Consider the following 24,549-nt stretch of genomic DNA (forward strand, 5'->3'; position numbering starts at 1 on the left):
CCATTTTCCACTTTAAATTATGGTTATCTTTTGTAGTTAACCACAGCAGTTGATGGTAGATTGCTGTTTTTTTGTGTATAAAATTGACAAAGCCGTGATACTCCACAATATTCCAATAGTAAAAGGTCAAGGGCTGTGTGTGTGTGTGGTGTATATAATCATATTCACATGTACCTGTCAAGCTGGTTTCTGTGCACTTGCAAATTAGTCAATCATTTATTTAATTTCACTGTGTGCCTTTAACTTGTGCATGTGTGTGGACATTTGATACAAAACTTTCATTTGTGATGTTACTACGAAATTTCCATGGCCGTCTCGTTAGGTTGCATCAGTTAAAATATTATCCGAGAACTTTTCCGTCCATATTCAGTGTTGCAGGGAATGGCAGACAGTGTATGTTTCCTATGTTCAACACAAGACTAATCATTTTGTTGTGTAGTAAGTTGACAGAGTATGCATACAAGAAAAAAAGAAGGAAAGGTACAGGGACAATGATAAACTGGTTTCTGGATGAAAACTGATGACAGGCTTGTTTAAACTGGTTTAAAGAAACTCTCTCTGTGTGTGTGTGTGTGTGTGTGTGTGTGCGCGTGTGCGCATTATTAATTTCAAATACAGTGTGTGTTTTCCTCGTGTGACTCGTTTCAGACCTTGTTGCCATGGCTATCCAAACGGAGTCAGTTTCTCTTTCTGAAGGCTCGCTCTTGGGTACATTGTTCTTTCTGTGCGTTATAAATATTCACATGAAATTAGGTGGTATTAGACACTAGCAGCGCTACAGCGATAATGACGACAGCATGGAAAGTACAACATCATTGTGGAGCGTGGTCAGGTTGTCACCACTGAGTCAAATGCTTGTCACATATCTCCATCCTGCTATAATATCCAGTGAAAAACACCTAACGCACCGCGGTATGAGGGTGTGGTGTACTCTGCGTGTTTGTTTGTGTGCGCACGCACACATTCCATATTTGTGCTCGGAGAGCCACCGTCTCCGGCCGGTTTCCATGGTAACAAGGAGCTTGTATGAAAGAGTGAACAGGAGAAGACGATGGATGTATTGTAGGCTTTTGCCGCCTGCATGTGCACGCATGCAGCCGTTTTTGTGTGTGTAATATGTTCCGATGCCAGCTAACTGCGTGTAGACGGCTAGAAACCCTACCAGACAGCTCAACCATCTGTTGTATGTTTTTTCGTTTGTGCCCTCATTGCTAAACAGGGTGTGTGTGTGCGCGCGCGCGCGTGTTAAGAGGGGGTTATTCACACTCATGCGGTGACATGGATAGCAAAGGGGGTTTGGATGTCAGTGTTCAGGTCATATGCTCTGGATTCCCCAATAAAAACCTCCCGTGTCTTTCTGTAACCCCCCCCCCCCCCTTCCTTCCTCTCTCCTTTGACACCCCCCCCAAAACCCTTTTCCCAGCATTACAGCCTCTGGAAGCAGTCTAATGAAAAAGCAGGGTCTCTCTCTCTCTCTCTTTAGACAACATCAGTTCAATTAATTACAAATGACAAACAAAATATACCCACTATCTACACTCACACGTTTGGCTTTGTACTGGACACATGACATCTGCATTAGAGTGCATATATATTTTCATTTGCACATTTTTGGGAGTAGATTTAGGAAAAACCTGTCTCTTACACTGTACTACACATCACAGTAAAAAAAATTATAAGTTACCTGTCTCTTACACTGTACTATACAGCTCAGTAAAAAAACCATAACTTACCTGTCTCTTACACTGTACTACACATCACAGTAAAAAAAAACCCATAACTTACCTGTCTCTTACACTGTACTACACATCACAGTAAAAAAACCCCATAACTTACCTGTCTCTTACACTATACTACACACCACAGTAAAAAAAAAACTTACCTGTCTCTTACACTGTACTACACACCACAGTAAAAAAAACAAAACAAAAAAACTTACCTGTCTCTTACACTGTACTACACATCACAGTAAAAAAAACATAACTTACCTGTCTCTTACACTGTACTATACATCTCAGTAAAAAAAACTATAAGTTACCTGTCTCTTACACTGTACTACACACCACAGTAAAAAAACAAAACAAAAAAACTTACCTGTCTCTTACATTGCATCCCACATGATGACACATGATGGTACTGAATGTTAACAATTTGTTTCTGTCACCCAAACTAAAGACATTTATGATTAATTATTTTAGTCTTTATTCATTAGTCCATAATGGTTCATTAAGAGGACAATTCATTTAGTTCAAATGAAATGTTTGAGTGTTTGCAGAGTGGAGTATATGTCCTTTTTCCTGCTCTTTTTTTCTTCTTTCTTCTTCTTTTATAGGCTTTTTCTGGAGGGAAAGTCTCATTCATGTGAGGACAGACAGATTATAGATATACTGGGGATGCAGATGATAAAACCTGTCCAGTGTGTAGTGCTATAAGGAGCTGAATACATGGATAGAAGGTCACAGGGAGTCAGTCCTTACAGGAGATGAGATCTGAGTGGAGTATTTTGAAGTTGAAGTTTGAGTGATAGAAACACTGAACAGTCAGTAATGCTAAATGCTACATGCCATGAGAAACCATGGCTTCGTCCGAAATGGCATGTTACATACTACTCGTATACTGATCTTGACGTAAAAGTAGAAAGTAGTGTGCAGTACATGAAAAATAAAATTTTGCAGTACACGACAGTTACCCGGATGATGTACTTCTCTGGCGAAAATTTGCAGTATACAACCGGAGCTCACTTCGTTAGGTACTGCAGCATCCCATGGTGCAATGCGGTGATGTCCAACTGTCAAAAATTAAAAAAAACAAGGCGGACAACGACAGAGGCGGCTTCAACTTCAACTACAGCTGCACTTCCAAATGTAAATGTATCAGTTGCATGTTTTGGTGTAATAAGTCTACATACGCTTTCTTTTCGGGCTACTTTTCATAGATATTTGTCGTAGTCCAGTGTTGTTCATTTTTAACAGAACAAATAGCCCACCGATAGCAAACGTGTAGCACACTACACGAAAGTTCTCATAATTGCAAACCATACTGTATACAAGGGTGGGGAGTAGTGTGCAGTACACAGTACATACTGGGCCAGTATGCAGTATGCAGTACACTAGTATGCTATTTCGGACAGCCCATGTTTGTGTCTGTTGTTTCTAACTGGTCTTCTGTCAGAGATGTCAGCAAAAGGATTTTTTCAGGCATTTGAATTCCACATACTAAACTTCATACTAAACTAAACATCTGTTTCTGTCATCTGTGTATGCGTGCCTGTGTGTGTGTGTGTGTTTGTGTGGGTGTGTCAGAGCCCTGTGAGAAATCTCTCTGTGACCAGGCTTACCGTTTACCATATGACAATGCCATCCTATTTATATACACACATACATAGATACATACATACATACATACACACTAGGGCTGTCACGATGTAATCAGATTTTCACTACATGATTATCTTGGCCAAAAGAATTCATGATAATTACATTATCGTGATATCTATAGAAAATTGAACAAAATACTACTAATAAGGCTGTCACTCAAATCCATCTTTAAATTTGATTATTGTGTGTTTTGTCTCCTATTTGGCAAATTAATTACACTCAAGGATGCGAGTGTAGTGAGGTAGTCTGTAACCATAACTGTACAAAAGCGTACGAAAAGAACAATTACACTACTTAATGGATGGTGAAAAGGCAACCAGATGAACTGATAAACAAAATAAACAAAAGATCCCCAAGGCCCAACATCTGCCATCGATACAATGTCAACAGGAGCAAAATCACTTGCAGGGAGCTTGCACCTCTACTCCCGCAGTGTTCACGATATTGATCCCATTCCAGCGGTAATAGGTCCTTCCTAGTGCCTAGTAGTGTGCTTGTATACAGCTAATTGATCGGTCCACTCGTGTTTTTTTTTAATTGCTGTTTTTAATCGCTTAATATCCCATTTAGAATGTAACCGGGGGTCACCAGGACCCAGCAGAAAAACAAGGTGCGTCACATTGTTTGTTGTAATGATTGGTCGACATGCATGGTTGGTATTTTGTAGGAAAGCTGTAGCATCAAGCAAGCAGCGACCTGAGATGATGTAATGTACTGTTGAACGAATGTACGAATGTAATGGAACTCTCTTAATGTTGTAACAGTACTATTTGTTTTTTAGTTATTGATGTGCTTGCTTAATGTACATTACCTGACAATTGTCAGCAAAGCTCGTGATCGGCTGGGTAAACAACTTCATGTAGCCAGTGCATTGCTGTCTGTCGCTGAGAATCGCTGGCTCTTTGCAAAAAGTACAGAGAGTCATTCTATAATTTGGGGTACACTCCATGTCCACTGATGATATTATTTATTTTATTTATTTCAAAAGTCTAAATACTAAAGAAAAATATTTTTAAAATTTATTTTCTCATTTTGTCACACCCTGTCCCCTTCTGTCCCTCTCGGTCCCTCTTTGTTTCTCTAGGTCCTCTTGTTTTTTCACCCCTCTTGTGGTCAGTTATGGTTTAAGTCTTTATTTACTTCCTGGTTCCTTGGTTCATTCCTGTTTGAGTTCTGTCGGTTTAGCCCTGTTAAGTTCATTCACTCCACCTGCTTTCAGTTAGTCTCCCTCATTTAGCTGTGTATTAATACTCCTTGGTTTTCCCTGTTTCTTTGTTTTGCTTTGTTTGGTGCGAGGCCCACGTCCTGTTGGTTTTTTGTTTGCCCTTTTCCTGAAGATGGCTGTCACAGCCTGCACCTCATTTTGGACTTTTAGTTTGATATGTCTTTGTGCTCTTGTTCTGTGTCTGTCTCCGCCCCTCACCTGTTCCTGTTTGTCTCATTATTAACCTTGTTAATTTCAACCAATCCTGTTTTGCCCTGTTTAGTTCTCCTTCTATTTAAGTCCTAGTGTTTGCCTTGTACTTTGTCTATCGTTGTTTGTGTATTTAGCACACTGTTACGCTGCACCTTTTGTCATCGGTTTTGTTTCAGGTTGTACTTGTATTTTGATCTTCATTTTAAGTAAAGTCCTCCGTTTTGTCACCTTCATCATTGTGTCCTTGCACTTGGGTCCTGCACCACTCCACTAGCGTGACAGAACGATAGACCACTCCAAGGACCCAGCAAGACACTTCAGTCCCCAAGGCAGAGACAACTCCGGCTCTGGACCTGGGGGCGGCGGGGCTCCCTCTCCCGGCAGGTTCTCCAGCTCCTAACCCGGGGGGGGGAATTTTTTGGGGGGGGGCTCCTAGTCCTAGATCCTGGCACCACAGGGACTGTGGTGCTGGGTCCAACCATCTCTGGGGCTGCGTCCGTTCCTGGGTCTCTGGGTCCTGTCTCTGGCCCCCTGTATCCCGATAAGAAGCACCTTCAAGCAGTGGCTCCGAAGGCGCCATGGAGGATGCGCTGCCCAGCGCGCCGTGGAGGATGCGCTGCCCTGTCCTGTTCCCGAAGCCGCTTTCCCGGCCTAGGTCGGCTCCCATGCTGACGCCCTGTCCTGTTCCTGAGGCCGCTTTCCCGGTCCAGGTCGGCTCCCATGCTGACGCCCTGTCCTGTTCCAGAGGCCCTTTCCCCGACCCAGCTCGGCCCTCTAGCCGACGTTGAGGCTGTTTGAAGAGTCTGCTCCGTTCCTGTTCCTCTGCCGGTTTGGAAAGTCTGTTCCAGCCAACCCCTCACCTGCTCGGCCGCAGAGGGGGCCCGTCTGCTGCAGCACCTTCGGTCATCCCTCTGTGTGCCCCCCCCACCCACCCGGTCTGTTCTGGACTTGTGTTTTTTGTTCTGGGGGACGTCTGGGAGCCGTCCCTTAAGGGGGGGCTCTGTCACAGCCTGCACTTCATTTTGGACTTTTAGTTTGATATGTCTTTGTGCTCTTGTTCTGTGTCTGTCTCTGCCCCTCACCTGTTCCTGTTTGTCTCATTATTAACCTTGTTGGTTTCAACCAATCCTGTTTTGCCTTGTACTTTGTCTATCGTTGTTTGTGTATTTAGCACACTGTTACGCTGCACCTTTTGTTTCAGTTTGTACTTGTATTTTGATCTTCATTTTAAGTAAAGTTCTCTGTTTTGTCACCACCATTGTGTCCTTGCACTTGGGTCCTGCACCACTCCACCGGCATGACAATGGCTCTAAGTTGATACTGTTATGCTTATTAGTAATAACGCAACCACTGACCTGCATTTGTATTCAGCCCTATTATCGCAATGTGACACACTTAAATATCTTAATTTACTGATGTCCGCAAAAGTTCTGTCAGCTGTGTTACTAACAACTCCACCCTGCAACTCAAATGGTTTGTCCCAATACCATGTGACCAGAATCATATCATTTTCCTCTGTGGTGGACATGTTGAACACACTGACTGTCCTTTTTTTTTTTTTTAATATTTTATCTAGAATAGCACATTGTCAATGAGTATTAATTGACCAACTATGTTACATTGTTATAATTTACAATTTTTAATGATTTCAATTCAATTGTGTTACAGTGTTGAGTAAAGTGATGTCCAAGATGAGAGTAGTACGTCTTTTCTGAATCAGTGCAGAAATCTTCAATACGACATTTCTGTTCCTCACACTCAAACTTTTTTTTTTTACCTCTCCCCAAACTCTGTACTAACAAAGAACATCACTGTCACCCACTAACTGTTTTTTTTTTTTTTCTCTTAAAGGCACAGTGGCAAATTGTGTCTAAATGCGACAGCATAAATAGTTAGCTAGATAGATAAATCTACAAAACCCTGGAGGGGACACAAACAGTATAATTTTGTGTAGGTGTACCACACTCTCCCCTGCACAACTACATGTCGTCCCGACATTTCCAGTCCCAGTTCGCTCGGCGTTAACAGTTTGATTGCTTACAGGTTGGAAGAGTCCAGTGTTCAAGATACACATCTGATGACAGATTTCACATAACATACATCTCTTATATGTCGTGTCAAACAGTGGGTGTCATTGTGCACTACGACAACCAGCTTTTTACTCCGCTGTGTCCACGGGAAGCTTCTCTTGACTGGCATAGGTGTGACCTTTGACCTGCAATACAATCACATAGAATCTCACACTTTCACTAATTCCAGTGACTCAAAATCCAACCACTTTCTCTATCTCGTGGTTTAAGTCTTTCTAAGTCCATTCCTTTTTCATAAACACACCAACAATCACTTCTGCATCAACAGTCCTTCAGTGTGTGGTTCTAAATACGTTAACAGATTTCCTCTAATCTTGTAGGCCTAAAATAACTTAAAGTAACTCAAAACACGTCTTTAAAACACATTTGAATCAACTACCTTGAATTTAACATCAATTAATTTAAGCATAGATATTCATTCTCGAACTAAACGGCATGAACCTTACATTTCCCGTACTCAGTTCTTATTTAACAGACTTAAAATCAGTTAAATGTGGGATCTCCCAGTCTATCATCTGGGGTCTATCTGAAGGTTTTAGGTACATTGTCTCCCTCAGGTACTGGAGATGCTGTCTGTTGTTGGAATTGTGTAGCATCTGCTCTGAGGTTGCCCTTGGTTTGTGTTAGGGAATGTTCTCGGGGCCATTCTGAGATATATCTCCATTCATCCTCTTCACCATCAGATGAAGACTCTGAAAGTTCTGTGATCGGTGCCACTGGCGGCTTTTTCTCTTTGTGTTTTTTATCACTTCTTTTCTTTGCTGTATTGTATGTTTCGGCAGGAAGTCACAGGGAAGCAGCAGATTTCTGTGAAGCACTCTGTTGCGACCTTGGCCATCTTCTGATCTTACTTCATAAACTGGACTGTCTGGATGTTTTCTTTTCAGGACTACATGTACTTTCTCCTCCCAGAATGACCTGAGTTTACCTGGTCCACCTTTTTCTGTCAAGTTCCTAATCAGTACTCTGCATCCAAGATACAGTTCAGCTCCCTGAATCTTTCGGTCATACGATTCTTTTCCTCTTCACTTCTCCCTGAACTCTGTACTAACTGACAAAGAACATCACTACGTCACCCACTAACTGTTTTTTCTCTTAAAGGCACAGTGGCAAATTGTGTCTAAATGTGACAGCATAGATGGAAAGATAGATAGATAGGTAGATAGATAGATAGATGTGTTCAAATTTGACGATAATCTGATCAAGAAAATGATATGTGGTCAGCCAGGCAAGGCCTACCATTGAAATTATGGGTCAAAAAAGGGAAATTGTCAACTACGTTACCTGTCAACTACGTTACCCAGTAGTCTACATCATCAGTCATCATTATCGAATCATTATCATTCCACATATATCACAACACACATTATTCATATGGGCACACCTTCCCTTTCTCCTTCATCAACACATTTAAAAAAAAATCCAACTGTTTTAAATAGTATTAAATAAACAATAGTAGTAATAAATAATAATAATACATGTTAGTAATACACATCCTTTCCCTTAAAAAAAAAAAAAAATTGTTAATGTTTAAGCTTTGCAGCTAGCGGATATGTTACGCTGAAGGAATATATTAACTTGAACCACTGATTGTTCTACTGAGAAAGAACATTGTTTTTGTACTTTTTTGTTGATATGAAATGAACCCCAAATTATAGAATGACTCAGGACTATTTGTTGTCATTTTTGAATATTAAGATTGTTGACTGCTGTTTGTTTGATCGGTCCACTCGAATTTTTTTTTTTTAACTGCCATTTTTAAATGCTTATTTTCATGTTTCACAAGTTTTAGGTCTCTAGTGCTACAACGAGGGATTGCATAAAGTGGCAGTCGATAGTAGGATTCAGTGGTCTTTTGCTCCGTGACTACACTTCAGCTGGAGACAGATTGAGTATTTCTACAGACTTGACGATGCTGTGGCGAAATCACATTCGCATTTTCTCGTGGAAACGCATCTCTATATGATATTATCGTACGTGTATTATTAACACGATATCAGTATTTCATTTTTTAAATACCACGGTTATCGTCAATACCAGTCTATCCTGACACCCCTGATATAAATATAATATAATATAAATATATGATTCAGGGCTGGCTCTTTGGCAGACTAAATGAGTGATAAGAATAGTTAGTGACCCACTGTTTTTTTTTAGCATAATGTGTGAGAGAGCATTATTTACAGTGTGTTTGACTCACAGCTGCTATTGTGTTACTCTGATGTGCACGTGATTTATTTACACATGCGCCCGCACGCACGGGTTGCCACCTGTCCCTTATAATACAGAATTGTCCTGTATTGGAAAATAAAATGCTGCATGGACGGCTGTCTGACTTTAAACAGCACGCTGCAGGTGCTACCCGTGTCCGAGCAGAGTGGACTTGACAGTGTGAAATTGCTCAATTCCTTATATTTCAGCCTTCCCCCGAGGCGGTCCCTTATTTCTCCATGTAAAAGGTGGCAACCCTAACATATGCACACACACAAGCAGACGCACATGCATGCACGCACCGGCAGACAGACACACGCACACAATGACACGCTCACACCGACTCACTCTTTCTCTTTCTCTTTCTCTTTCTCTTTCTCTTTCTCTTTCTCTTTCTCTTTCTCACATACACACACTCATGTTGTAATCACCAAATGCAGATCTCAGCCATGGACTGCACTGAGGCAGTGAAACTGCACTGAGGCAGTGAAACCAATGCATCACTGCATTATTAGACTCACTGACACACTGATTAACGGCCAATGTGTGTGTGTGTCTCTCATCCATTAATCTGTTTGTCAAATAGGTGTTTTGCAAAAGGCCTTGGTAAATATGTTAATCTGTCATGTGTTCTGAGTCAAAGCAGCTCTAAGCCATAATTTAAGCATTCCTGTTCACTTCTAACCCTGATATTTCATCTGTCTTTGAATTAGAAATATCATAATAGTTTTTATAATATGTCTCCTCTTTATGGAAAACCCAATTTCTCTCTTTTCTAATATCTTTTATTCTGCTTCAACATTTGAGCTAATACAGGCAAGCTCAGCCGACCAGCCAGCCAACTGGACCATTCCATTGGACAGGAGGGGGGTTGGGATGGGCTGGGTTTAGGTTTGATGATTGTTCTCGCCAAAATCCCACCTCTTCCTGCATGCTGAATGCGCCTGTCCATGTTTTGGGTGCAGCTTCTCGCCTGGCTGTTTGTGCGAGTTTTTGTTTTAGCACCTGTGTTCCTGTCACCCTCCTTCTCAGTCTGTCTGTCTGTCTGTCTGTCTCATACACACATATGAAATTATACACTGGCCTAGAATTCCAGAGGTCAGAATGTTTCAGCACACACACCACTAAGATGGCACACTCATCCCACATAGATGAGAAGTCATCTGAAAAAAACCTGTGTTGACTGCTGTTCTACTCAGAGATGAGCAGGGTAACAGGAGCAAGGGAGAGATAGAGAGAGAAAGAAGAGTGGGAGAGGGAGGGGTGGGGGAGGGGGAGAAGACCTGAGAGAGAGAGGGAGAGAGCAAGAGCGAGTGAGAGAAAGAGAGGGAGAGTGAGAGAGAGGGGGGGGCAGGCTGAGAAAGCTACAGAGAGGCTGAGTGAACCTGAAAGAGAGACATAGAGGGAGAGACAGAACTAGGACTTTGTGTGTGTGCATGTGTGTGAGGCTGAACTGAGAGCTCAGTCTGCATTGTTGTGTTGATATTGGAGACAGACAGACACCCAGCAGGCTGGAGACCACCTCACCCAGCGCAACACTGGTCACTGCCGTAGAGACGCCACAAATCGCAGGAGAACGGACCATGGAGGAAGATCTGGATGAAGGACAGACCCAGAAGGGTAGAGCAGATATGTTTTTATTCTGGTCTCTGTCTTATTTTGCATGTTTCTGTTTGTGTTGTGTGCCTTTCTGTGAAGCCCATTGTCCATTATAAGGAGGATTACTGCTTCATGTTATAAAAAAAGAGAATTTAGGTCAGTGTTTTTTCTTTCTTTCTTTCTTTCTTTTTTTATAAATGAACCATTTTTCCCTGAGTGTCAACCAATTTGAATAACATACGTGATTTAGATATTTGTTTTGAGAGAATCCTTTCGATGGCTGATGAATTTGGAATATCTATTTGATGATGAAAGGCAGTATGTGTTAATGGAAATATGTCAAACCATCCAGAAAAGCAGAAAATCATTAATCAATACTATCATTAATAAGGCTTTAAAAAACAAAACAAAAACATTAGCATTAATATTTAATATTTATCACAGAGGATGTCTGCTTTGCTTATGATTGACAGAGGGGTGTGTGCAGGGGGCTGTGTGTGTGTGTGTGTGTGTGTGTGTATGTGAGAAAGAGAGAGAGAGAGAGAAAGCTAGAGTGAATGGTCTGGGAAGATTGTCTTTGTTTGTGCTGAATCTCTGTCAGTCTCTCTGCTCTGATTGAATTGGGTTGACAGAGATGGAGAGAGAGAAGCTAGTCCAGCTTTTCAATTGTCTGTCTAATTGTCAGGCTTTTGTCTCCCAATCAAACCTCCCTCCCTCCTTTTTTGCCATTTTTTCCCCTTTCTTTCATCGAATGGTGTGGAGACTACTCCCCTTGCTTGGTGTGTGACTGCGTTTATTTGCTTTGTGTGAAGGGGTTTTTTTGGGATGAGACCCCGTATGGGTGGGAGCTGGGTGTCTTAGACCTGTGTTAATATAATCATATTATCCTTCATGGCTGTGTTTATATTTATGCGAACTGCTGAAATGATATTCATGCGTTTTTTTGGGGGGGTTTTTTTTGGTGCTCCTTGTCCGGCCATCCATCTTTAAATAAATAATGTAAACGTGAGAGCGAGAGCAAAAGAGAGAGAGAGAGAGAACTAGAAAGAGAGAGAAAATCAAAGGGAGGCAACTGTTTGGTATCTGAGACATCTCCCTCCTGTTCTCTCTCTCTCTCTCTCTATTTCTTAGGGTTTTAGTTCATGTGTTGTGTTTTCCCTCCTTTACAGGCAGGGTGTGATGGAGAGAAGCAGGGTTGGTTGCTATGACAAGAGCTGTGCAATGTTCTTGTTGCATATTCAGTCATTCCGTCGCCATAGCGATGCCATACATCATATGGCAGCTCTGGCTGTTACAAATGAAAAACCTTCAGTCAGTAGTTATCGCACACAGAAATGTTGAATTGAATGTAATCTGTAGACCTGTGGAGAGGCATGGTAAAGAAAGGCATGGTAAAGGAAGACTACTGACTTAATACCATGTTTCTGGGTGTTGTAATGGTAACGGGTAAACTAAGAATGTACAGTCTGTTGTTCAATGTTCATCCTGAGACACTCAGAGCTTTTCTGTTCTATTCTACTCCACTCTCTCTCCCTATATGCCCGCACCCATCTATCTATCTATCTATCTATCTATCTATCTATCTATCTATCTATCTATCTATCTATCTATCTATCTATCTATCTATCTATCTATCTATCTATCTATCTATCTATCAGTCATGAATACACAGGACAGTGAAACACAGTTGTAAGCCTCCCAATGTTCAGATGTGATATTTCACACAAATCAGAATACAGATATGTCATAGAACAGAGAGATCCTCAGGCTTTGTCCTCAAGGCCTGTAGTCTCACTGATTTTCATAACGATGGTCTCTGATTGGCTGACAGGCTCACACACCCATTTACCAGGTAAAAAGTCAGGCTCTGACGATGGGTAGGGTAAAACCAGTCACACTCCATACCCCCAGGGCATTCTCAGGAATCCACAAAGACGTTTATCTCAGCCTGGGTATTGTTTGACTGACAACTTGTCTTATTTGAATGATTAATGACTGCTCACACAAATTTTACATGTGGTAAAGTCCCCTCATTTGGCATTGTTTGGTTTAATGACAGGTGTGAGATGTGCGTTTAGTAATCTCTCATTCATACAGTTCACTGTCCTGTATTATTTCACGACAGAGACAAATAATTCAGTAAATACAACTGATTGGCAGCGCCCTTCTCCGCCTCACCCATCTCCTCTCCTTGTCTGCTGGGTCTGTAAAGCTGAGACAAGGGGGTGCTGTGTTTCTGTTTGGGCTGTGTTCAAGTGGGGTAGACATCCAACAGAACTCTGTTGTATGACATGAGTCAAAATATTAGGCCGACAGCTGTTCGGCTCAGGGGAGAAATGCTCCATGCTCTGTCAGCCTAACCAACTCTGTCAACAAACGCTGAATCAGTGTGTAGTCATCGACGTGTCTTCACTCTGTGACACTGGTAAAGCTCTGATATCTTAAAATATAATGAGATATCAAAAATGTGCATTTGACAAGCATGTTGAGGATTTCCTGATTAAACACTGTGAGTCAAAAGTCATAGCTCTGATGTTTAAGGCTGGTTTTGTTCAGTTTGTTCTCTCAGTAACCCTCATGACACACACAAACTAGATAAAATAGATTTCTTTAGATATGTTATTGTATTTCTGTATTTAGATGAGTACATTAACCCTCTTGCATTTTCATTGTGAACTTGATATTTGTAACATGTGTCAATGCAGTTCTCATAAGCAGATAACCCCTACTTCAAACAGACAATCATAGTTTACAACCTAAGATTAGTGAATAGATGAATTAACAGCCATTTTAAGAGAGAGTTTATCTCACTGTTTTGTTAGGTGCACACAGAAAATGCATAACAGACATATTTTGGAACATTTTTTCTTTTGGTTTGTTTTATGACCAAGATCTTTTAGCGTCTACACACACAAGTGAAAAGAAAGTTAAGGGTGACTTTGATCTCAAGACAATGATAAATACCTTAAGACAAATTTAGCTCAAAATCCAGAGCAGTGTTTAAAAGTGGAGAGGAACGAGGCTGACAGAAGGACGAAGACTGCAGTCAGTGTTCCCAGAGCACAGCCACAGCATCTCAGTGAGCTGGGCCCGCTCTCCGGACAGCCCGGCCTGCTCTCCGGACAGCCCGGCCTGCTCTCCGGACAGTGGGCTGAGGGAAATAAACAGGCCCTGGGGAGAGAGAGGCATTTCATTTGCACGATCATTATTCACTTAGCTGTAATGATGAGCTGTTCACACACGGCCTCACTTTTGCTTATTTATGAATGTCTCCTCGGCCGGATTGATCCTGGAGATGCCTGAGTGCTATTGACTGTCTGGGAGGGTTATGGAGCTTGAACAGATGTCAGCCGCACTCTTTCCCCTCCTGAATCACAACACTCAGCATCAGTTTTCACTACACGACCAACACTCATTTACTGAGCTGACTCTATGCCTGCCCATTTCACCATATTCACCGTCTGAGTTCAATACTGAGACTCTACAGGTCTATCATCACTATCATATCAGAGGGAGATATACTGTGTTATCAGAGATCCAGAGAGGTAATTCTGTAGATCTAAAGTCTCATGACAGATGCAGGTGATCCTGTATTGTTATGAGCAGTAGGCGATTTGTAGGGGGATGAGGGGGGATGCCATTGTCCTTGTTAGCAAAAATGACCAAAATGCATCCCCCTTGTTGACCTGCCATCCCCCTATATACTCTATAGACTAGTGTCAGTGACCACTGGGCCATCCAACCTGTTAAAAAATAACAAATCACCTACTGGTTATGAGAGACCCAGACAGGGAATCCTGCAGGTCCCTGTAGATTTACAGATATATAGTTTGATGAGAAGTATAGTAGATTATGACAGATCCTTAGAGGTAATCTAATGAGGCAGTGCTATGGATCTCTAGACATAAAAAATATTATGGGAGATGCAAGGAAGTAATTCTGTAGATCCACAGATATACAGTGTTATAAGAGATCCAGAGATAAAAATCCTGTAGATCTATAGAAATATAGTGTGAAAAGAGATCTAGAGAGTTAATGCTCTAGATCTCTATATATACATAGTGGTATGACACCTAGAAAGGTAATCCTGTAGATCCATAGATCTGTAGATCCAACGTTAAGAGAGATCCGGAAAAGTAATCCTGTCTATCATAGATGACCAAATACCTTGAGTGTGAAATAGGGCGTGTCCATCCTGGACAGAGGATGGACAAGTTTATTTTGTTTACTTAATTATATCACTCACTCATCTCACTCTCACTCATTAGAAATCTTTAATTTAATTAATCATTAATCCACACCAACATGTTCGTTTGTTGGAAATGTTAGGTAAGATGGAGGCAGATTTGTTCAAATGGCACAGGGGACTTGGATCTCAAGATTACACAACTTAAACTGAATTTATCAAACAGTTTGCAAACAACAAAACATTTAATCAAAAATATGTCACATTATACTTTTGTAATATGTTGTAAGTGCCACAGGGATTCAGTCAAATGTGAATATATTGAATGTTCTGTGGTTTTGCATAACTGATCTAACTTGTTATTGACAGATAGCTACTGTATACACCAAGTATTTCTTGTCCTTTCAGTCATTCGTCACAGTAATCACACATTCTGGAATGCCTTTCACAGTTCTGCTCTAACACTTGTGCTACACACTCTCAGCACAAGCTCTGGTAGCCAGTCAGCAAACAAGCACTGATGTTTCTCCTTTTTTCCCCACTGTCAACATCACTGCTATCATGTTCAGAGCTGATGTGTTACCATGGCAGCCCACTAGCATCCTCTGCCTCCTGCTGCCCGAGCAGCTCAAAGATTCTCAAAAACCTGATTCTGAACGACCTCAGCCTGTTAACGGCATGCATGGAGTGAAATTAAATGCTTCTTTTTTTTTCAAACTTATTTTGTTAACTGGATAAAATTCTCTCTCTCTCTCTCTCTCTCTCTGTCTCTCTCTTTCTCTCTCTCTCTCTCTCTCTTTCTCTCTGAATCTGAACCAACCTTCATTAATAAACGACCAATGTGCTTTCACAGGAAGCTTGGAAATTGCTTACAAAACAAAACAGAACAAAATCAAAATGTAGGATGTTTCTTTCTGGCAAAATAACTGCAACTATGGTCAAATTCTATACAATACAGAGCAAGATTCCCCAAAACTGGGATGCTTATCCTTTTTTGACCACTCCAGTGCTTCATTTTGGCTTCCCTCTCCAATTGTTTCCCCTCACTAGATCCCCCCCACCCCCCAAAAATGTAAGGAGTTCCACCAGCTGTCCCAACAGTTGAGTTATTATTAGTGAGTGAGACAAAGTTTCATTGTTCCCTGTTTGGTTTTAATTGTGCCTAATGTCCCTGAACAGGGAGAGACAAGGGGTAGAGCAGGTGCTACACACATTACAGTCATTTTCTCAGGGACACATCAAAGGGACAAATTTGGCAGGAGTGTGCACATGTGCCCCAGTATCCTCACACAAAACATGGTGTGACTCAATGTTTTCCATTGCAACGTGGGTCAGAAGGATGGAGTCATTCTGAGAGTGAAGACTGTTTTTCGCTGGAGATTTTTGGCAGTGTCACACACACACACTACCATAGGAGAATAGTGACCCTGCCCATCTGCTTGGCTCAGGGAGTCAGCCTGGGGCTTTGGGTGAGGTTATGGAGGGCGTAAGGAAATCCTGTGGCTCCTTAGACATTTGGGAGTGAACAAGACTGGGGCATTTTTTTTTGGTGTTTCTTGGGGGGCTTGGGCTTTACCCCCAAGCATAATCCCTCTAATGCGTCCCTCCCATTCAGCTTGGTTCCCACTGAATCTCCTCACACACGGCACATTGTAAGTGGGTCACGGCGCGAACACAGAGAGAGGGAGAGAGAGAGAAAGAAAGAGCAACCGCCCGTTCTCAGGGCCCTGCGCCCTACCATTGCCATGGCAACCCTGCTGGTTGATTAAACATGCGCAGGGGCAGTTGAGAGACATGCGGAGCTGAAAACCTGCTTGCTTCAGGGGGAGGGGCCCTGTGTGAGTGGCACACCCAGCTGCCTGTGAACTCACAGTGCCTCAGACACAGGTGCCGATGTGAGTCAGTCAGTCGCTTACATGTTAAATCTAATTTATTAGTGCGTAATGTTTGAGACAACGCTTGTGAGGTGGAAAAAAGGGATAAATCACTGCCCTCCTGTCCAGCCTATGCTCTTAATCTCCTTCTTATTACTTCACTCTAAATCTTCTCTTCCTCTTACTTTCTCTCTCTCTCTCTCTCTCTCTCTCTCCATCTGTCTGTCTCGCTGTGCACCTGTCTTTCTCTTTCCAAATCTGCCTTCATGCCTCTATTTCTTTCTTTCTTTCTTCCTTTCTTTCTTTAATGTACCTCATTGGTTAGAGACAACAGGATATGGTGAAATATTCTCCAGATTGGGATGTTTTTGTGTTGGTGCTGTGTTGTGGAGATGTTCCCTGGCTGAGACTGACCTGTGAGGGAAAGAGGTGGAGCAGGGGATTAAGAGAGGGATGGGGGAGGGTGGGTCTGACAGACTGACAGATGGATGGGGAGAGAGTGGGATGGTGTTGGAGCCGAGGGGTACCCTGGTTCTTTGTTTATCATGGAAATGTCCTGCTCTCCGAGTCTTGTCTCGTTTCACTGCTTTGCTGTGGGATTTGATTTGTTTAGCAGGAGAGTAGCTGTTTTAGGGTCCAGGTTATTGGCTTTGATCCAGATGACTGATGAACATTAAAAAAGGGAATTCCATCCTATGCAGTTCCAGCTCTATAAAACTCCAGGGTTGTGTTCACTGATGGGTGTTTTGTGAGATGTTCATAAACATTACAGGATCTACTGACCAATCTGAGCAAAGATTTATATAGCATATATTTACATAAACATTGATGTACCAGGTCTCTCTCTTTTAAAGGGGCCCTTTGTCTGAGATTATGGCTCTGAGAGAAGTCCAAGAGCACCATAGAAATTATGCCTCACATCTATCCCATTCGGTAGCATTTAAGGGACGCAACATAAAGAGTTCGACTTTTATTAATGAATTTTTCAAGTGCTTCAGGTTTGAGTGGAAAACTCAAGTTCTTGTACATTTGACATCTAATCCTTTCATACATTAGGCCAGAAAACTATAAGAAAAACATCTAACATTAGAATGGAGAAGAGAAAATACTCGGTTTAACTGGGCGTTACACAAATGCTGTACAGTCAATATCAACGGGCCAATGAGAGGCTGCATAGAGGGTGTTGAGCATCCCTACTGGTAACCAAACACAAATATAACCCTAATGAATAATATATGAGGAGTTTGTGCCAGCCTTTTGCTGAATTATGAATGAAATGACCCTTTTAGTTCACTTCATTTTTTTCCTATTAATCACACTCAGTAAACAGTGCTAACACTGGGCTGAGGTTGTAAAAAACCAGATTCTCACTTTACGTTCTCTTGCCATGCCAGGTCAGAGGTTTATTACAATATAATTACCCTTGTTCTGTTTGAGAGTAATGCATAATTCACGCTGAAAAAAACATTAACTCTTTTCACACAGTTTTCACTATAGATTTAGAGTGCATAACCACCGGATTCCGTCCCGTGGTCTTAGACAGAACACAGAGTGAGATTAAACACATAAATAATCTACATTTGAAGTGAATTTAATCAAACACACAGTTTAGTGCTCAATGTGGCTAATATGTTGTAATCTGTTGTGTTTTAACAGACAAATGACTTCCTCTTTTGTTATCAGTTTAATTACAGAGAAAAATACCGGTCATTTAGTAGTGCAAATTCTCATAGACACTGCCACAGAGAGTGAAAGAATTCCATGATTCCAAAGATTCCAGAGTTTCCATGCTCTTCTCCAGAGTGGAGTGAAACCAGCAGCAGGGAATACATGTGCATGATCATTGCTAATGAGGGAAGATTAAGATAAAGACAAATAGACAATCCATAGCTGGGTGTCACAGGTGAGGAGGAGCCAGCCCACAAACAGAAGGAGAATTGCTCTGCCCTTATAACCACTCTCTGTCTCTCCTTGAGCTAGTCATGACAAACATGACACATATAGTCCAATATAGGCCAACCAATTATGACACACATGATTCTTATACAGTCAAGATTCACCATTATCTGCAGGACATGAGAGAGAATCTGAAACAGTGAACACCGGAAACAATTTCTTAAGACCACTAGAGGTGGTACTACACACACACACACACACACACACACACATACACTCAGTGGCAGTGTGTAAATGAAGCTACGTGTGTACAGAGGAAGTAGACTCAGCTCCTGCTCTGAGGAAGTGCCTATCATACCAGTCAGGGTGAGGCCAAGCAGAACAGACCTTTACTTTGTCTCTACACTACAGTTCATGACCTTTACTCTGTCTCTACTCTATTGTTCATGACCTTTACTCTGTCTCTACACTACTGTTCATGACCTTTACTCTGTCTCTACACTACTGTTCATGACCTTTTCTCTGTCTCTACACTACTGTTCATGACCTTTACTCTGTCTCTACACTACTGTTCATGACCTTTACTCTGTCTCTACACTACTGTTCATGACCTTTACTCTGTCTCTACACTACTGTTCATGACCTTTACTCTGTCTCTACACTACTGTTCATGACCTTTACTCTGTCTCTACACTACTGTTCATGACCTTTTCTCTGTCTCTACACTACTGTTCATGACCTTTACTCTGTCTCTACTCTATTGTTCATGACCTTTACTCTGTCTCTACACTACTGTTCATGACCTTTACTCTGTCTCTACACTACTGTTCATGACCTTTACTCTGTCTCTACACTACTGTTCATGACCTTTTCTCTGTCTCTACACTACTGTTCATGACCTTTACTCTGTCTCTACACTACTGTTCATGACCTTTTCTCTGTCTCTACACTACTGTTCATGACCTTTTCTCTGTCTCTACTCTATTGTTCATGACCTTTACTCTGTCTCTACACTATTGTTCATGACCTTTTCTCTGTCTCTACTCTACTGTTCATGACCTTTACTCTGTCTCTACACTACTGTTCATGACCTTTACTCTGTCTCTACACTACTGTTCATGACCTTTTCTCTGTCTCTACTCTACTGTTCATGACCTTTACTCTGTCTCCACACTACTGTTCATGACCTTTACTCAGTCTCTACACTACTGTTCATGACCTTTTCTCTGTCTCTACTCTACTGTTCATGACCTTTACTCTGTCTCTACACTACTGTTCATGACCTTTACTCTGTCTCTACACTACTGTTCATGACCTTTTCTCTGTCTCCACTCTATTGTTCATGACCTTTTCTCTGTCTCTACACTATTGTTCATGGCCTTTACTCTGTCTCTACACTACTGTTCATGACCTTTACTCTGTCTCTACACTACTGTTCATGACCTTTACTCTGTCTCTACACTACTGTTCATGACCTTTACTCTGTCTCTACACTACTGTTCATGACCTTTTCTCTGTCTCTACACTACTGTTCATGACCTTTACTCTGTCTCTACACTACTGTTCATGACCTTTTCTCTGTCTCTACACTACTGTTCATGACCTTTACTCTGTCTCTACTCTATTGTTCATGACCTTTACTCTGTCTCTACACTATTGTTCATGGCCTTTACTCTGTCTCTACTCTACTGTTCATGACCTTTACTCTGTCTCTACACTACTGTTCATGACCTTTACTCTGTCTCTACACTACTGTTCATGACCTTTACTCAGTCTCCACTCTATTGTTCATGACCTTTACTCTGTCTCTACACTACTGTTCATGACCTTTTCTCTGTCTCTACACTACTGTTCATGACCTTTACTCTGTCTCTACTCTATTGTTCATGACCCTGACAATTGCTGTGTTTCTGACCCTGTCTCTTTCTGTCTGTTTCAGGATGTATGGAGTGTTGTCTAAAGTGTCTGGGGGGCATTCCGTACCCGTCTTTGATCGCCACCATCCTCCTGTACGCCGGGGTGGCGCTGTTTTGCGGCTGTGGACACGAGGCTCTCTCTGGAACCGTCACCATCCTGGAGAACTACTTCGAGGTGATCAGAGGGCCTGGAGACTCCCTGGACGTCTTCACCATGTGAGTGACCTGACAAAGGCTCAGATGTTTGGGAAAATTTGATTCTGAAATTTCTTTGAGGTGATATCCACTTCTCCAGGTAACACAGTGAACTACATAAAGAGGTGAATATCATCTCTGTTCTCCTCAAGAGCAGCGAGTAAACAAAAATAAAGGAAAAAAGGGTTTAATTGGATGGTAAATGATTACATTTTGTTAAAACAGCATAGCTGTAAATGACAAACCATCGCTTTTTGCGTGCTTCAAACATTTTAGGACCATCTATGTTCAGATCTCAGCCCTGATAAAGCCGGTTCTCTTTTCTCTTTCTCTGTCCTGTCTCCAGGATTGACATTATTAAGTATGTGATCTATGGCATTGCTTCAGCATTCTTCGTGTATGGCATTCTGCTGATGGTGGAGGGCTTCTTCACCAGTGGCGCCATCAAGGATCTGTACGGAGACTTTAAGATCACCACCTGTGGACGCTGCATCAGTGCATGGGTAAGAGTCCAAATTCACAAGGGCTGGAGCTGCCCCATTCAACACCAAATGACAGAGCTGATACAGAGCAGAGATCGCTACAAATTTTCATTCTGTAAAGTCACTCTGTACATAGCTGATTGGTTGATAGGTGCTTCCTGGCTGGATGAGTTGTAGACCATAGATGGAGCATAGGTTGACTGCTGTGTTGTTTTGTAGTGGGTTAAAGGCGTGGCTAATTGGCTAGTTATTTTGCTTAGCTGGATTATGATGTGGTTATTATGTTTGGCGGAAATATTCTCTAGTCTCCTGGTCAGTCTTTGGGATTGTTAGGTTTTTGAGCTGTGCCGATATATTCAATATGTTGCTCTGCTTCTAACAGTAAATGCTTTGAATAAACATTTGAGTAACGTTCCCTCTCTCCTGTTTCCAGTTCATTATGCTGACGTACATATTCATGTTGGCTTGGCTGGGAGTGACTGCCTTCACCTCGCTGCCTGTCTTTATGTACTTCAACATCTGGACCATGTGCCAGAACACCACAGTTCTTGCTGGAACCAGCCTGTGTCTGGACCCACGCCAGTTTGGTAAGCGCCGTTAGGACCTTTTGCCCAGTTTTCCCCACGTCACTGTCTCCAGTCTTCACTGCAGGAATCCACAGTAGTCTGGAGATGGTGCCACTGCTGGCCACTGAAACAAGATGCAGTGCTCAGACCTCCAAATATTGTTTTCCAGTTTTATACCCATTTTAATTACTCACCCATTTTAATTACTAATCCATTGAGTTTTAATACTCAACTCATGCTCTCATGTTTAATGATCATACTCCTCACCGCATGTGTGTGTTTCAGGTGTCGTGACCATTGGAGAGGAGAAGACAGTGTGTACAGGATCAGAGAAGTTCAGTAAGATGTGTGAATCAACTGAGGTGAGCAAACTCTTGGTGTGGGTAGACTTTCTCCCCTCGTATACATCACACACACATTCGCATTCTGTGTCATCCAACCGTTTCACACCATCTATTCTCCTGATATATTTACATGCTAGTGATATTGTTCCGAACTTAAAAATCGATGACTCATTTCTTTTACAGCTGGATATGACCTTTCATCTGTTCATCTGTGCTCTGGCTGGCGCAGGGGCTGCAGTCATAGCTATGGTGAGTTATGATCATTTATACCATATAGTACATTTCTGTCATCTATACTATTCCACTAATCTCTCTCTCTCAGGTGTAATCTGCACTGTGTTGTGTGTGTGTATGTGTGTGTGTGTGTGTTTGAACAAACTTGCCTTAGAACCAGCAAAATCATTTTTTATCACACATGGTTTTATATTTAAGTTGTAAGTGCTGTCTTGTTTTATATAAGTCCAGGTTTAAGTGTGCATCAAGTAAAATCAATGAAATAGAAAACAGGGGAAGATTTTTACCATAAATTTGGTGTTAATTGTGAAAATATCTGCTCTGTATCTGTTGAGTTAATGGCATCATGTCCAAGCTGAATGAATTACATCACTCTCCTATGTAGCTTTGGAAAAAAAAAGTCTAAGCAGAGCTATGAATCATCGCTACATGTGCAAAGCATGCTGGGAAATGGAGTTTGGCACTGTGGCTGGGGAGGAGGGATTTTGATGCAATAGAGAGACTGCCTTCTCTCTCTCTGTCTCTTACCATCTCTCTCTCCCTCTCTTTCTACCCCTCCCTCTCTCCATGTCTCTCTCTCTTTTTCTCTGTCTGTCTCTCTCTCTCTCCCCATCTCTCCCCCTCTCTCTGAGAGACACTGGGCATGTCGTATGGTTGCCATAGAAACTGGGGAAGGGAAGGCCCTGGAGCTTGTTGTGAACATCTCTCAGTAATTTGTGAGGAGCCATTTTCTAAGAAAGAGAATGCAGCCGTTAGTAGTCAGGGATGATGGTGCAGAAATGAGGGCAGAAGTGTTCCTGTCCTATTTTGGACACGGCGAATGTCTGGCAGCAGCAAACACCTGTGTGTAGCAATAAGTCCTCATTCTGAAGGGGAGAAGCGTGAGGGTGAGGGAGGTGCTAAAAAAAACATATAACACAAAATGGAGCTCCTTTTTACAGTGAAGTCATAACCTCTCTCTCTCCTTATGATGGGATGGATTAAGGCGTGGCCGTCTGATAGAATTCATGAATAGTTTAATCGAAATTTACATGATGTGAAATTTATATTTTGTGGTGAGCAAACTGATTGCATCCAGGATTAAAAAAAACCAAAACATTTAAACTGCTTTGGTGGCATTTTAATGGTTTATGATATGTACACAAATGTGCTGACAGTTGACAGAACAGAAGCCTTAGAGTAGTATGGGAAGATCACAACGAGCCCTCCTTTTCACATCGGCATGTTGTATTGAGATCTACACGTGCTAATTGTTACCATGAAAATACCACGGGATGATGTTTTTTCCATGACACTGCCTTTCACCTCACCTGCACAGTTGTTCATGGAGCATCCAAAAAGGCCATGATGTCTCCTGACTAGTTTGGTTTATTCTGGAGACATGTCTCATTAATTAGCATGCGTTGATGCACTGTCATTAAAGTAACATATTTGCCAACTGCTGGGTTTTTCAGAGAGATTTTCAGTCAACTTTCTTTGTGCTAAACTATACAGAATTGTCTGATTCATTGGCGTCGCCCGTGATTTCAGTCTGTGCTGCCATGGAAACCAAAATGGCTGCCAAATCTCTTCAAAACACTGCCACCTGCTGGCCATCCAGCTCATTTAACATATATTACATCACATGGGGCTATGAGCATTTTATTTAGAATAAATAAATAAGCAAACAAATAAATAAATAAAGAGTAAATGTTCCAGTTAATGGGTAGATCTCACTCATTTTATTGTGTAAATTAAATCCATATTCTCTAAGATTTGCGATCATTTTGTCTGTGTTTGTCTTTGATTAGATCCACTACCTGATGGTGCTGTCAGCCAACTGGGCTTATGTGAAGGATGCATGCAAGATGCAGAAATATGAGGACATCAAGTCCAAGGAGGAGCAGGAACTCCACGACATCCACTCAACGCGCTCAAAGGAGCGACTCAACGCCTACACATAAGACAGGAAGAAGTGGAGAGTTGTGAGGAAGTCCAGTGCTGTCATTTCCTGTTAGATGAAATGCCAGTGCTGGTGTGTCAATGACAACCCCACGACCAACCCATTACCTCTCTTAAAAAACACTATTATTATTATTATTATTATTATTATTATTATTATTATCATCTGACAGAGTTAGTTATAGTGTTGTAGATTTTTTTTTACTTTACTGTATGCAATT

At 41.7% G+C, this 24,549-nt stretch overlaps 1 protein-coding gene across 1 annotated transcript; it reads left to right on the forward strand.

Annotated features, from left to right (window-relative positions):
* Window positions 1-10,678: 10,678 nt before the first annotated feature.
* On the forward strand, window positions 10,679-24,330 carry gpm6aa (glycoprotein M6Aa). The gene is made up of 7 exons (XM_030779383.1): window positions 10,679-10,715; window positions 20,590-20,782; window positions 21,108-21,264; window positions 21,677-21,830; window positions 22,095-22,171; window positions 22,337-22,402; window positions 24,178-24,330. The coding sequence occupies exons 1-7, from the start codon at window positions 10,679-10,681 to the stop codon at window positions 24,328-24,330; spliced, it is 837 nt and encodes a 278-aa protein (XP_030635243.1).
* The last annotated feature ends 219 nt before the right edge of the window (window positions 24,331-24,549 follow it).

The sequence above is a fragment of the Chanos chanos genome, chromosome 1, assembly GCF_902362185.1.
Source record: "Chanos chanos chromosome 1, fChaCha1.1, whole genome shotgun sequence".
Taxonomy (NCBI): Eukaryota; Metazoa; Chordata; class Actinopteri; order Gonorynchiformes; family Chanidae; genus Chanos; species Chanos chanos.